The sequence below is a fragment of the Mustela erminea genome, chromosome 13 (genome assembly GCF_009829155.1).
Source record: "Mustela erminea isolate mMusErm1 chromosome 13, mMusErm1.Pri, whole genome shotgun sequence".
Lineage (NCBI taxonomy): Eukaryota > Metazoa > Chordata > Mammalia > Carnivora > Mustelidae > Mustela > Mustela erminea.
Window position 1 is genome coordinate 47,493,499 of NC_045626.1, and position 12,893 is coordinate 47,506,391.

The following is a 12,893-nucleotide window of genomic DNA, read 5'->3' on the forward strand; positions in this document are numbered from 1 at the left end:
CAGGTGTCCCAAACTTCCCCCTTTTAACAAGGACACCCGGCAGATTAGATTAGGGGCCTGCCTGGCTTCAGTACAATCTCAACTAATTACATCTGCAATGACTCTGTAGCCAAAGAACTCATTCTGAAGTACTGGGCTGGGGACTCAGCAAAAGAATCTGGGGGCAGGGGGTACACAAACCAGCCAAAAGCAGGGAAGGAGGAGGAAAACAAGCTGAGCATGAGGTCAGAAGTCTCACCTTGAGCCATGGAGCTCTCCGCTACCTGCTCTCGTGTGCCCCAGGCCAGGACTGGTCACTGTGTCCTGAGCCCTGGCCCACTGGCCCCAAGCCATGTGCATGACGGTTTTCTCCTCTGACTGCTTTATTCCACTGGTGGGACCACGACCTGTTCTCCCCCAGGCTCCTAGACCCTCTCATCATGCAGAGAACTGAAGCAGAACCACCAAGAGAAGGTTCTAACTCCCAAGCCCTACCTCTATGACTCATTTTATTTCCTGTAAATCAAACTGGTTGAAAAGCAGCAACCAGTGCTTGCATACTTCGAATACATCTATACACCTGAAGCACTGAAAATCATTTCTCTCTACAGCTCCATGCGGAGTCCCAGGATAACCTCCACGCTTATTAAAAAGGCACGAGCCATAAAACCTGGCCTGAGGGTGTTGGCCCCGAGGTACTAGCATCCCCAGTGGATGGTCGACGTACCCAGCTGCTCCCTTCCTCCTGCTGCTCACAGCACTAGGGAAGGATCGAAGGAAAGCCGCTGGCTCAGCACGGAGGGCATTCTGGGGGCCATTTGGGGTCGGGAGTCTGAGTGAGGCCTGGGGATGGCTGAAGGCTTCTTCAGTCTGTCCACTCACAGCACCCCATGCCTGAGGTTTCGCTGACGCCTGGTTGCAGACATAGATGGATACAAATAAAGATGCTTCCCAGCCAGCCCATGCTACTGGGGGATGGGGGTCCTGGTCTTTGAACAAGGAAAAGTTCCTCGATGGGAAAAGCATGCTTGGGAGGGGTAGATGTTGCACAGAGCCTCACAGAAGATGCTTGACATCTATCAAATCAGGTACATTTATTTCAGAAGAGACAAGGCAATGACATTTTTTTTTCTTCTGAGAAGGTCGGTCCAGAAATTAGCTAGCAGCTTTATTATTTTTTTTTGAGATGTGCCATTTCCTCCAACTCATTTTTTCAAACTAAACTAGGCTGACAGATTGGGACTGATGAGATCACAGGCAAGGTCTTAATTTAGTTATTACCCATCCCCTGCCTTCCCTCCAAAATTTTTAGTATAAAAAGGAGAGCCTACAACTTGACTTCGGTTACCATACTTCCCCATCGGACTTTGGAAAGCAGATAAAGGGAGCTAAAATCTTTTATACCTTTTCCTTCCTGCTGAGTCCGCACTTTAAAGAGCCAACACTCCAGAGCTCACTTCTTTGTGTCCACCCGCACCTCAAAGCCTTTTTAAACCTCTTTGAAAATTCCTCCCAAAGGATGAGACAGCCTAGTCAGTCACTGCAAAGAACACCTCTCTGTCTGTTCAGAGTGAAATGACTCTCAAAGTGGAGCCGGGGGTGGGCGCTTCCAGCGGACTTGGCAGCCATCGCCTGTGTGCCATGCAGATGCCTGAAAACCAGAGGACTTCGGCGGAGCGCTGAATGATGCTACACGCCTGAGGAAAGGTGTCACCCACTTGCAATGAGGGCTCTTGCCTCCTATCATTCTCAAGGACAAACGTTTGACGCTCCAGAAGTGGAAGCACCAAAAGAAAAGGACCATGATGGTTACTAGATAGAAATGCCCTGAAAGGTCACAGGCCACCTACTGTCTTTAGTCTTCATGCTCAGAAGCTCCACCGTCTGCTCTGATGGCCCCGTTCTATCCAGCCAGCAACCCACTTTCCACCAGCACTTGCTGGTCTGCCAAGGCTGGTCATCTGTAAGGGCATATCTCATCCCCGAGGACCAAGGTTTGTCTTCACTTCTGCTGAACCTCTCTTCCCCAGCAGACAGAGGGGCTCTCGGTAAAGATGCAGATTAGAGCAAACCGTGCCTGGCTTTTCTCTAACAACCAAGTGGCCTGCGGCCCCCATCTGCCAACTCCCCTCCTCATGGGATTCTCAGGAGCACCTTGTTCCAGATGCTCTGGCACGGAATCACTGGTCATCTCTCCTCCACGACAGAGGGTTTGCTCATACATTTGTGATAGGTTTTTGAAGACTTCAAGTCATTTTTAAATGTTTGTTTAAAAAATAAACCCACTTTTAAAAGACAATACACAATATACATATCCACTAATTTTCTGTTAGGAATAAAGTTACCAACAAAGTCATGCAATGCCTGCCCTTGACTTTTGGTTAGCCGGAGTACTCCTGTTCAAGTGTAAGCGAGACCATGCTGGTCCTCTACTGGGCACCCTCCTTGGCTCTCATCAGGCTCATGATAAAAACAGACATCATCACAATGCATCCTCCAAGACTTCTCTCTCCTTCTCTCTACTCCTCCCATGCCAGCTTTCCTACAGTTCTGCAGGCACACCGCTCAGCCACGTTCCACCATTAGTGACTCAACTGCTGCTGTTCCACCTACCCTGAATGCCCTTCCCTGCTGGGAAAGCTCAGAGCTGGCTCCCTTACCTCCTTCAGACCTATGCTTGAAAGTTTCCCCACTGGGGTGCCTGGGTGGCTCAGCCTGTTAAGTAACTGACTCTTGATCTCAGCTCAGGTCATGAGCTCAGGATCATGAGTTCAAAACCCACAATGGGCTCCGTGGTGGGTGTGGAGCCTACTTAAATAACAAAAAAGGCTCCCCACCAGTAGGGCTTCCCCCACCCCCAGCTCACCTCCCCAGCTAGCCTGGAAGTCCTTGAAGCACGATCTTTGTCTGCTTTATTTATAGAAATATCCCATCACTACAAACGCCCAACACAGGGCAGGTGCCAGTACCCCCAAAGGGACCACTCTGCATTCCACATAGTTAAGGAACTACTTTATCTGGCACCTTCTGCCTGGACGCAGGTCTCTTTCCCCAGAAATAAGTTACATATAAACTTACATACAGGCAGTTCAACGAAACGGACTCTGGCTGTTCCCATTCACTCTGTGTCATCCATCCTTCTATGAGGAGGAGGCCTGGAGAACCCTAGGCCACTGCAATGAGGCCATGCCAGTACAAATCCAGTGTTCTAAAACAGGACGCTCATGCTGACTGCAACAGGGCAGATGGGACTGACCCTGGCTGGGTGCGTGAGTGTTATGTTTCCCTCCATCAGGACAAGGTAAATGAGCTCACTCTGTGGTTACAACACGCTGCCAGGCTCTCTGGAAAACAGCGTCCATCCAGATTCCAAGATACGTTTCACTTCTGAAGAGTCTTTACCCTGTACTGAAAACCATCACCAACCTCCATGACAGTTACCCCTGCTGACGGAACCACCCTGAGCTGGGTCTAGCATCTCCAGCCGCTGGCGAGCTGTGGTGCAGGTGGTCATCCATCACAGCTCCCCTCCTCTCCCTGCCTCTGGCCCCCTGTACGGCCCGTGGTAAAACTTGCTAGCCTTGGCTCTGAGGAGCACTCAAGATGCTCCGGGGAAGATGGTGTGCCAGGCCCCTCAGGGTCCCCTTTAGGCAGACAGCAGTCACTGCATGCAGGGGCTCTGGCTTCACAATCCCCTAGCGAATGCTGGGCTGAGTAATAACGAGGAACAGTCTAACATGTTGTGGAGATCGAGAAATGTCATGTCTATGGCAGTCCGCTAATTTACTAACCTAGTGATTCCATCAGTGCAGAATTGAAGTTAACCTAACGTGGCTCCTTAGTGAGGTCATGTTGACGGCTATCAACCTCCACTCGCTTGGAAAGCACATGAACCATCTGTTTCCCAGTCCTCCCAGCTCTGCCAGCAATCCGCCTGAGGCCTGCCTGCTCGCTTGTGATGTTTAGGGCTCACCCACTGCTACCACCTTGGTCTCTTTTTGATTTTTTTAGGCAACATCTGCCTGGCAGTTGACTTAGAACTTCTTTCATTCTCGGTGATATTTTAAAAGTCATTTGTTGTTTCTAAATTCTTTCCGTTCCCTGGGATCTAGGCCCCGAGGACTGGCACTCACTTCAAAATATAAGGCCTCTCTGTTCACTTATTCCACAATAAGTGGTATCTATTTACTGAGCGCCAGTGGTGTGCCCAGCCCGACGCCTGGTTTAGAGTCGACATTTCACAGTTCCGCCGGGTAGAGCAGCAAAAAGGAGGCCAGCGGCTGACTTCTGCTCGGTCTTTATACCATCAACCCCAAGAAGTTAACCACCTCTCCCTTCCCTCTTCTGAATGTGGTTTGAAAAGCCCCAGGGCTATCGCTGGTGTTTTATTTGATTGTGGCAAAATACATACAGAACAGAAAATAAATCAACCATCCATAGGTGTACGACTGGCCGTTAATAAGTACAGGCACAAGGCCATGCCTTCACCGCCACTGCTTCCAGAACTCTTCCATAACCCCACACAGAGGCTCCATCTCCCTTCACCCAGTCCCTGGCAATGTTGATCTGCGAGTGTCTCTCTAGATTTACCTCTTCCGGATACTCTGTATAAATGGAATCATACACTCTGTGAACTTCTGCGTCTGGCCTATTTTGGTCAGCATGATGTTTTCAGGGTTTATACCTACTTAATCAGGCATGTTAGCAGCCCTTTCATCCTTGATTACGGCTGAGTATTATTTCTTCCCAGGGACAGCCCGTATTTTGTTTATCCGCAGACACCTGCTGATGGACACTCAGTTTGTTTCCACCTTCTGGCTGTTATTAACGGTGCTACTATGAACACTGGCACACAACTATGATTTGAACTCCTTTTTTCGATGCTTTTAGGTATACACCTGGTAGTGGGATTGTTGGGTTATAGGATAATTTTATGTTTAACTTTTTGAGAAACTGCCAAACTGTTTTCCATAGTGGCTACACCATTTTACATTCCCACCAGCCATGTACAAGGCTGCCAATTATTCTTCCTTTTCCTCAATTCTGCCTTCCCTCGGGACTTTAGGGCTCCTCAAACTATTCTTCCAAGCTTACCTACTAGTCTGGGGCCTTTAGCAAATAAATTTTTAAAAGAAGAATTCAATAGTTTTCTCAAAATCCACCAGGACATACTGTCTTATAATATTTAGATTTTTAACCTCCCACCTATCCCTTTGATTACGAAAACGAGCTTTGCAATCTGATGCCTGGATCTGGATTCTACCCCTCACTTTCCAGTCATGTGCTCCAGCTTCCTCCTTTGTAAACTGGGATGTTGAGTGTTTTCGTTTACTGTGGCTGCGGTAACAAATCGCCACAGTCATTAGCTTAGAACAAGAGTCATTATCTTATTAACTCTGGTGGTCAGAACTCTGAAATGGGTCTTGTAGGGCTAACATCGAGGGGTTAGAGCCAGATCCCCTGAGGGCTCAAAGAAAGAATCTGTTTTCTAGCCTCTTACAGCTTCGGCCATAGTCCTTGGCTCAAAGCCCCTTTCTCCATCTTCAAGGCCAACAATGGTGAGTCAGTCTTTCTCACATCCTATCACTCTGACATAGACTCTGCTGCCTCCCTCTTCTACCTTTAAGAACCCCGGTGATTACCTGGGGATCTGCGACCTCAACTCCCCTTGCCATGTAACCACATATTCACAGGCGCCAGGGATACGACATGGACATCTCTGGCCAGCATCATTCTACTTAACACAATAACAGCAATAACTTCTTCTCAAGGTTGTTTCTAAATTCTCTGCATTCCTCAAGATACACAGTTCTGAAGACTAGAAGTCACTTAAAAGATCTCTCTACTCACTTACTCAACAAATACCCACTGAGTTAATGAAACAAAGCATATAAAGTACTTAGAGCCTGGTACCCGGTAAGCACTTAATAAATGTTACCCATCATCACCGTATGATCCACGTGTTTTATAATCCCTTTTGGCCATGGGATTGTAGCCACAAGAATCCACTTCATAGTCTGAACGTTCTGGGACCAGTCTTCCTAAAACCCAGCCAAGTACTACCTTTTTTCACAACCATCAAGTCCAACACAACTTTCCCATCACTAACCTGTGTATGTGTTACAACAATAGTGGAACCGGAGCACGGCGGCTCCCCTCACCATGTCCCCTGACCGCGAGGAGATGAAGCACAACGTGGGGGCTGGTCAAGAACTCATGATACCATCTGGTTCCAATAGCAGAGCCGAAGCTTCCATCACTGGGTCTCTAACCTGTGTCCAGCCTGCAGCCTTCAGCCCCACCTGGCTCAAGGGTCAGCAACATGACCCCGAAACACGCTGAGCATGGTGCTCTGTACTTTACTCGCACACGAAGCCTTCCAGCAGGTCCCCAAGGCCAGCTGCACAGAATTCACTGATTTTGAAGAAGGTGATGATAGGTTTTCCTTCAAGAAGAGTCCATCCTCCGTCAGAACCACACCTTTTACTGAAGATGCTCACCTCTCCCTCAGATGTTGTTGAGATTCCTCTAACGTCACAGAGAGAAGTGGGAGAACATGAAGCTGGCCGAGACCCCAATGTTTGTTTCTAAGCAGCTACCCTGACATTGATCATTATGTCCACCTGAGTTTGATGCAAGTGTTGTCTTTTATCATATTTGGTCCTCAGTTTTTATGATTTTTCTCCTTCCTGTTTTAAGCTGTTTTTCCATACTCACAGGTTGGCAATGAATCCCAGAACAGATGCTTCCTTCCCCTGGTGTCAGCTGCACTAGTCCTTGCTGAGCCTGGAGCCCCAATTCCCCTCCATGGTGGTGGCTCTGTCACAGAGTCAACAGGCCTGGGGAGAGCAGCCTCCATAACGAGGTCTTCAGTCCAGAGTGGCAAGTAGGCCCCAGGTCCAGCCTGCAGTCTTGAGAGTCTGGTGTGTGCCAGTCAGAGATCATCATGAAGACACTTGGCTTGAGTGGGAACTGCTGTGAGACTGGGCTTCAGGACTCTGATGGGCCCTTCTCGGTCTCCCTCCCCATGTACAAGAGGCAGGATACCACTACTCAGGCCATTCCATTTGTAGTCCAGATCTTCAAGCTCTCTAATGAACACCTCTGGCCTTGCCTGTAAAGCCTCAATCCTTTCCAAACCTAGCAGGCAAACCTGAGCTCAATCCTCACTGCAACAATGTGCCCTCTGGTGTTGTGCCACACAGGTGCCTCAGTACACCCAAGGTGGCAGAATCGTAGACCCCTGCCCATGCACCTGCCCCTCCCCTAGGAGAGCATGACCAGGATCCCTCCTCCCCACCACCGCTGGACTAGAGCTCATCCACATGTCCCTCTGTTGGGACAATCTCATGGCTGCTGCCGAGCAGAGGTGGGGGCAATTCTCCTTCCCTTTCTCAAAAGGCTGGGTCACATCCTCCCATTCATTAGCTCTTGACCACAATTTCCTTCTGTCATCTCAGAAACCATATTATCTTCCTGGTATCCCCTCAGGTTGTTTCTTTCATCTAAGGACAATCCAGCCTTGCCAATAACGCAGAGGAAGAGAGGAGAGCACCTCCAGCCCTTTTATTGTCCTCTGGCACAGGAGAAGCTGCTCTCACCTGGGCAGATACAACAAACTGTGGCCCAGCCCATAGCCTGTGGGTCCCACAACAGCTCTTAGCTTGCTTTCCTGCCCTAAATTCCAGTTCTCAGATCTTCAGATAAGCTAATAATCCTTCCTGGCTCCTTCTGGAAATTTCCCAGCAAAACTGCTAGCAACTGCATGCTTTCTGGACTGTTTATGCTGTTCCTGGGTCAAGGGTGTGCCAGGAAGGCCAGCTCTGTCCTGTAGGTCGGCAAGCCCATCGGCCCAAATATCTTCCTCACTACATCCTCTTGCTACAGCAGGCCAGGAGCTTAGCTGCTTCTGCACCCTTCCACAGCATCAGCACCCCCAGAGGTGGGCAAGCCTACTCATCTGGCCCACTCCTTTGGTTCTGTCTTGATTTTATTTGGGAATTAAAGGCTATCTACGTTTATTTTATGGTTAAAAATTATTGACAAGAACACAAATGTAAATAAACAATGATTAATTATACTAAAAATGGCATGAGTGAGGTTTCAGTTCAGTAAGAACCTCAAAAGAAAAATAAAACAGGATGGTTCAGGAAATAAGGCACAATAACTGTGAGAGTGAGACTGAGTGAGAGAGATTCAGAGTATTCGCTTTAACAGATGACAGCTGGGTAATTTTAATTAAAAACTGTATTTAAAATAGGAATATACACCGACTACACAAACCCTAGTTGATGAGGGAACTCAGTTCTGCTATTCTGAAACCACTGAAAAGCTGGAAAATTATGTTCCCTATTTCAGTTGGTTTAAAAAAATAGGTATTTAATTCCAAGAAAACAAATCTTTAAACTCTACATTGGTGGTATCTTTTGGGTTATACAGTGCTATTTTATACCAAATTATAGACAGGTACACTGGGCCTTGGTCCATGCGTCTAACTCAAGACTTTTTTAGCAACTTTCATTTGATATGGCTCAGAGATTATTAGTGGGGGCTATATGGTTTTCTGTAAATCCAGAGGCACTAAAACAAAATGGTCCTTATGGCAGGACCTCTGCTCTAGGGTGGTGTCTCTAACCTTCCCATTCACAGGGAACACTCGGCAGGTCACAGGTCAATGGGGAGGAGCCTAAAGGTCATAGGTTAATGGGGGAAGAGCCTAAAGGGTACAGAGCGTCAGGGACCCTGAGGTCTTGTAGCTCTGTTTCCTTGCTGCCGTCAGGCTGCTGTGAGTAGACTTATCCGCAACAAGAATCCGACCTATTTGTTGCCAGGAGTTTTAATATCAGGGTTATAGAAATTTCCATCACAGTCACTTTCATTTAATAGCACTTTCCAAAAGAACAATGGAAGAACTGGAGAGACATGTGCTCCAGATCTCAGTAGCCCAGGAATAAAAATCGGCACCCAAAAGAACCGGCTGGCAAATTTGTCATTCTGCTCTCCTACAGAGCCCTCAGAGCCAGCACCAAAACTAAGTTCAGGCACAGACCTGGCGGGATATTTACTGACCAGAGCATACAGCCCTAGTGAAAAAAAAGAAAACCGAACAAAGCAGAAAAAGAAAAAAAAAAACAAAAAACAAAAAGTAACTTTTTCTGTTAGGTTTTCTATAAAAATGTATTTGAGTGCAATTAGATAGATAGTCCATCAGAGAATCTCACTGAGCCTTTAGTCACTATCAGGGAGCATTATTTTCTGTAGTCTTCTCTAGATGTTTCTAGTGGGAGTGGGGTGGAAAACAGTCTGTTTGGGATGGTTCTATGAGGTCCTGTTTGTGTGAACAGCGTGGGATTCTCTGGCCAGGCCAACAGTCCCCCCACCCATCGTCACTGGAACACCTCCTACTGCAGAGAGGCTGACAGGGCAGCTCTTGCTAGCGTGGTACCTGCCATTCCTGGTATCGTGCTGCCGCATGTTCTTGATAAAATGAATCTTCTTAAAGTTCTTTGGTCTGGGCGAACCTGAGAGAGTTCGACATCTGAAAAATAAAGTCATTTCAAAAACACGGTCAGTTGCTTCTAGGACAGCTGAGACATCTCCACACAAAGACAGGAAGGAAGACCAGACAAATGGTTTGAATCACCCCCAGGATAATGAGGACAATACGGCTAGAAGCTTTTTTAAAAAAAAAAAAAACCAAAAAAAAACCAAAAAAAATACCACACCAACGAAAGACAACTTCCTTGATAATCCTGATAATCATTTATATGGGTCTCTGGAAAGCCAGCTAATGAAAACTATTGTCCTCAGTTACAATAACATAACCCCCACGGATTCCAAAGCCATTATTCTTTCTTGTCATCTTAAAAAGAATCCTCCTGTATCAACACTGTAATGGGAACAGAAAACTGTAAATTTAAAGAATTTACAGGGGGAAGAAAAACACTGGAAAATTTAGTTTAAGAGTAATGCCAAATCATTTTTCTTCCATAGCAGGACTCTGGCCTGAACCACCTGGACGGCTGTTCCAGCTTAACTTGCTTAACTTGTACGCCTGGAAGTCATGGCTTTACTTTGAAAGGGCGGCTGTTTTCTTTCTTTTTTTTCTCAATATTCATTTTTAAATGAGTATTTGTTGAACAAAATGACTTGGATTCAAAGTTACTTTTTTCCTGGAATATATGACACTGCTTGCACTATAGGACTAACCACACACGACAGGCTACAAAGATCTTGTTTGTGTATTTTTCAAAGTTACCTGGCAAACTCTAAAGTTATACAACTGTAACAACAAGAAAAAGGGCAAGAAAAAAAAATGAACAAATAAGTCTGAAATTTGGTCCTGTCTTCAGAAAAGGAGCTGCGACGTCTCTGGGTTTCTGCTACCCATTTTTTTTTTTTTTGTCTACTTAAACCTGTCTGACCATTGGCCCCAAGGGCTGGCTCCTGCCACGGGGCGTGGGTACCTGGGACCTTAGGCTTCAAAGAGTGAGTTTTAGAGCAGTAGTGCCTGGCTTCCCAAAGCTATGCTGAGCTCTGGGCTGGGGCCACCACCGATGGTTGGTCAGTTCTGAACTCTGAGGCTTCAGGTAAGACTGACAAGATGACCCAACAAGGAGGTACAGCTGAGGGCTGGTGGGCCATGGGGGCATGCTGGGGTACAGGTGTGGGCAACAGGGAGGGTCACAGACCTGCACAGCAACTCCAAGGGAAACTGGGTGCTGTCCCTGGCCTAGACGTCAGGTGTATGTTTCCCCAAGCCCCCTCATTCATCCTCTAGTAAAGACACAGTCTTCCTAGAAGCCATTCCCTGAGAATGCAGAGAATGATTTTTTTCCCCACTTAACTTGGAAAAAACAACAACATATTGAAGTGAATGAGTGCAGGCTAAAGCAAAGACATGGTATCAGACACTTGGTAGCTTTCATTGGGGGAAAAAGGGGGTTCCCCAGTCCTTGGGTCTAGAGAAGGGAAAGCCCCCCTGTAAGTCATGTCCACCACATCAGGGCAGGGTCCATGGTCCATGCACACCACCCATGTGGGCGTCTAAGATACTTCAGCAGAAACCACGGTCCTCGCTGCCTCCAGCCCCAAACTCACCAACTCTGACACCCTATCACTTGTAATATATTTCAGATCCCTCCTGGCCCTGTTGTGAGGAATAAACGCAACGTTATATACAAGAGATTCACAAACTGTCAGGTGACACATTCCAATACATCTGTACAAACTAAACGCAACGTTATATACAAGAGATTCACAAACTGTCAGGTTACACATTCCAATACATCTGTACAAACAATTAAATATTTGTATACAAATCTCAGTGTTGTGATTATTAACATACCATTAACTAGAAAGCATGCATATTGTTACTATTTGTTTCTTTTATTCTTAAAATTGTAGCTATCACCACTGGTCCTGAATTCCTGGTTTTAGATTCTTTCAAAGACCTTTATTTAGTTGATGTTTCCTGTGGCCTCCACTCGGGGTTTGAATAGACAGCACCCATCAATCCCCCTTCCCACTCCAAGTTTCCAAACTCAGAGTTAGTCTTAACTGAGGTTCAACAGCACAGTGCCTCAGTCTGCCTTCTTGGGGCAGCTCCCTGGAAGCAGACCGAGGACCCTGAACTGCCTCAGTTCTACCTCCAAAATGACCATTTGAGTCTGCAGGCCCCAAATGTCTCTCTCATACATGCTACACACTGCAGAAGGTTCTAGAGACATGTAGCTACTGGAGAGAAGACAATCTCCGAAAGCATAAGGCTATGCTTCCACTGGTTTCTGGAGAGGGCCAAGTGTCCAGCAGTGTCCTCACACCCTTACCCTGCTTCCTCCCAAATAGCACAGCTTCCTGAGCCAGCCAGACTGAGGACAGTGGGCCAAGGGCTCTGAGGGTAAAGGATAGGTATTCCTGCCCCCCAGCAGCTGGAAGCTGGTACCCTTCAGGTTTAAGCACAAAATTCCTCTGCCTCCTGCTAGAACTGGAAGTTGGCAACAGGGCCACAGGTGGTTGTTGGCACTCACAGGGGAAGGAGGAGGCACCAGTAATCACTAAATGGTGCAGTAGCCAGTACCCATCAACCCAGACAGGCTGGAAAACAGGGGCAGGTGGAGATGGCTGGCACATCTGCCACCACCAACTGAGGTTTTTCTGGACACCTCGTAGCAATGTCCTGGGCCTTAATAAGGATACCAGGTCACCACCAGGCAGGTGCAAAGTCCAAAGCCTCTCATTAGGAATACTTAACTCTTGGAGTTCTAGGCAGGTGCAGGACACTAACTTACTAGCAAACTGTGATATGCAAGAGAAAAGTGAGACTTTCAAAAAGAATGTATCAGCCCCCAATTATAAGGGCATATGCTACTAATCTAGCCCCTCCTTCAGCAAGTTGTGTGTTGTCTTGCATTTTTTTTTAAGCATTCAACTAAACCACCAGGGAATCTAAAATGTTTTAAAAGAGAACTGTGGCATTAGCAACAATTGCCAAGGAAACTGGAAGACTGAGCCCTCAGTTTGTGGCAGGTTAAGCAAAGAACGAATTAATTTCAGTATCCATTTAAAAACATACATCTTAAATGATGCAAAATTAAATTAGGATAGAATTAAATTAAAAACTAATTTAATGAAAGATTAGCTCTTTCTTGTTAGCACTGATTACAGCCTACACTTAATTATGCAAAAGGTTTTTAATAGATGCCTTGCAGCCATTTGTTCAATGTGCTGAGTTTGAAAGCAAGCTGGGCTAATAGCCTTCCGCCCCCATGGTTCCCAGAACACTTCAGTATCCTTACTGGTACATTCATTTCACAAAACTGCCAGCCAGAAAGGACCTCAAAGAACAGTCAATTTGCCCTCCCATTTTACAGATGGGAAAATTGAGGCCCCAGAGAAGCTAAATAAAATGTCCA

At 46.7% G+C, this 12,893-nt stretch overlaps 1 protein-coding gene across 2 annotated transcripts in view; it reads right to left on the reverse strand.

Moving 5' to 3' along the window:
* The window catches only part of CABLES1 (Cdk5 and Abl enzyme substrate 1), a 110,784-nt gene that overhangs the window by 49,066 nt on the left and 48,825 nt on the right, over positions 1-12,893 (reverse strand). For both annotated transcript variants that reach the window (XM_032309490.1, XM_032309489.1), the window contains exon 3: positions 9,425-9,517. In XM_032309490.1, coding sequence (XP_032165381.1) covers positions 9,425-9,517 — 93 coding nt within the window. The remainder of the gene's footprint in view (positions 1-9,424; positions 9,518-12,893) is intronic.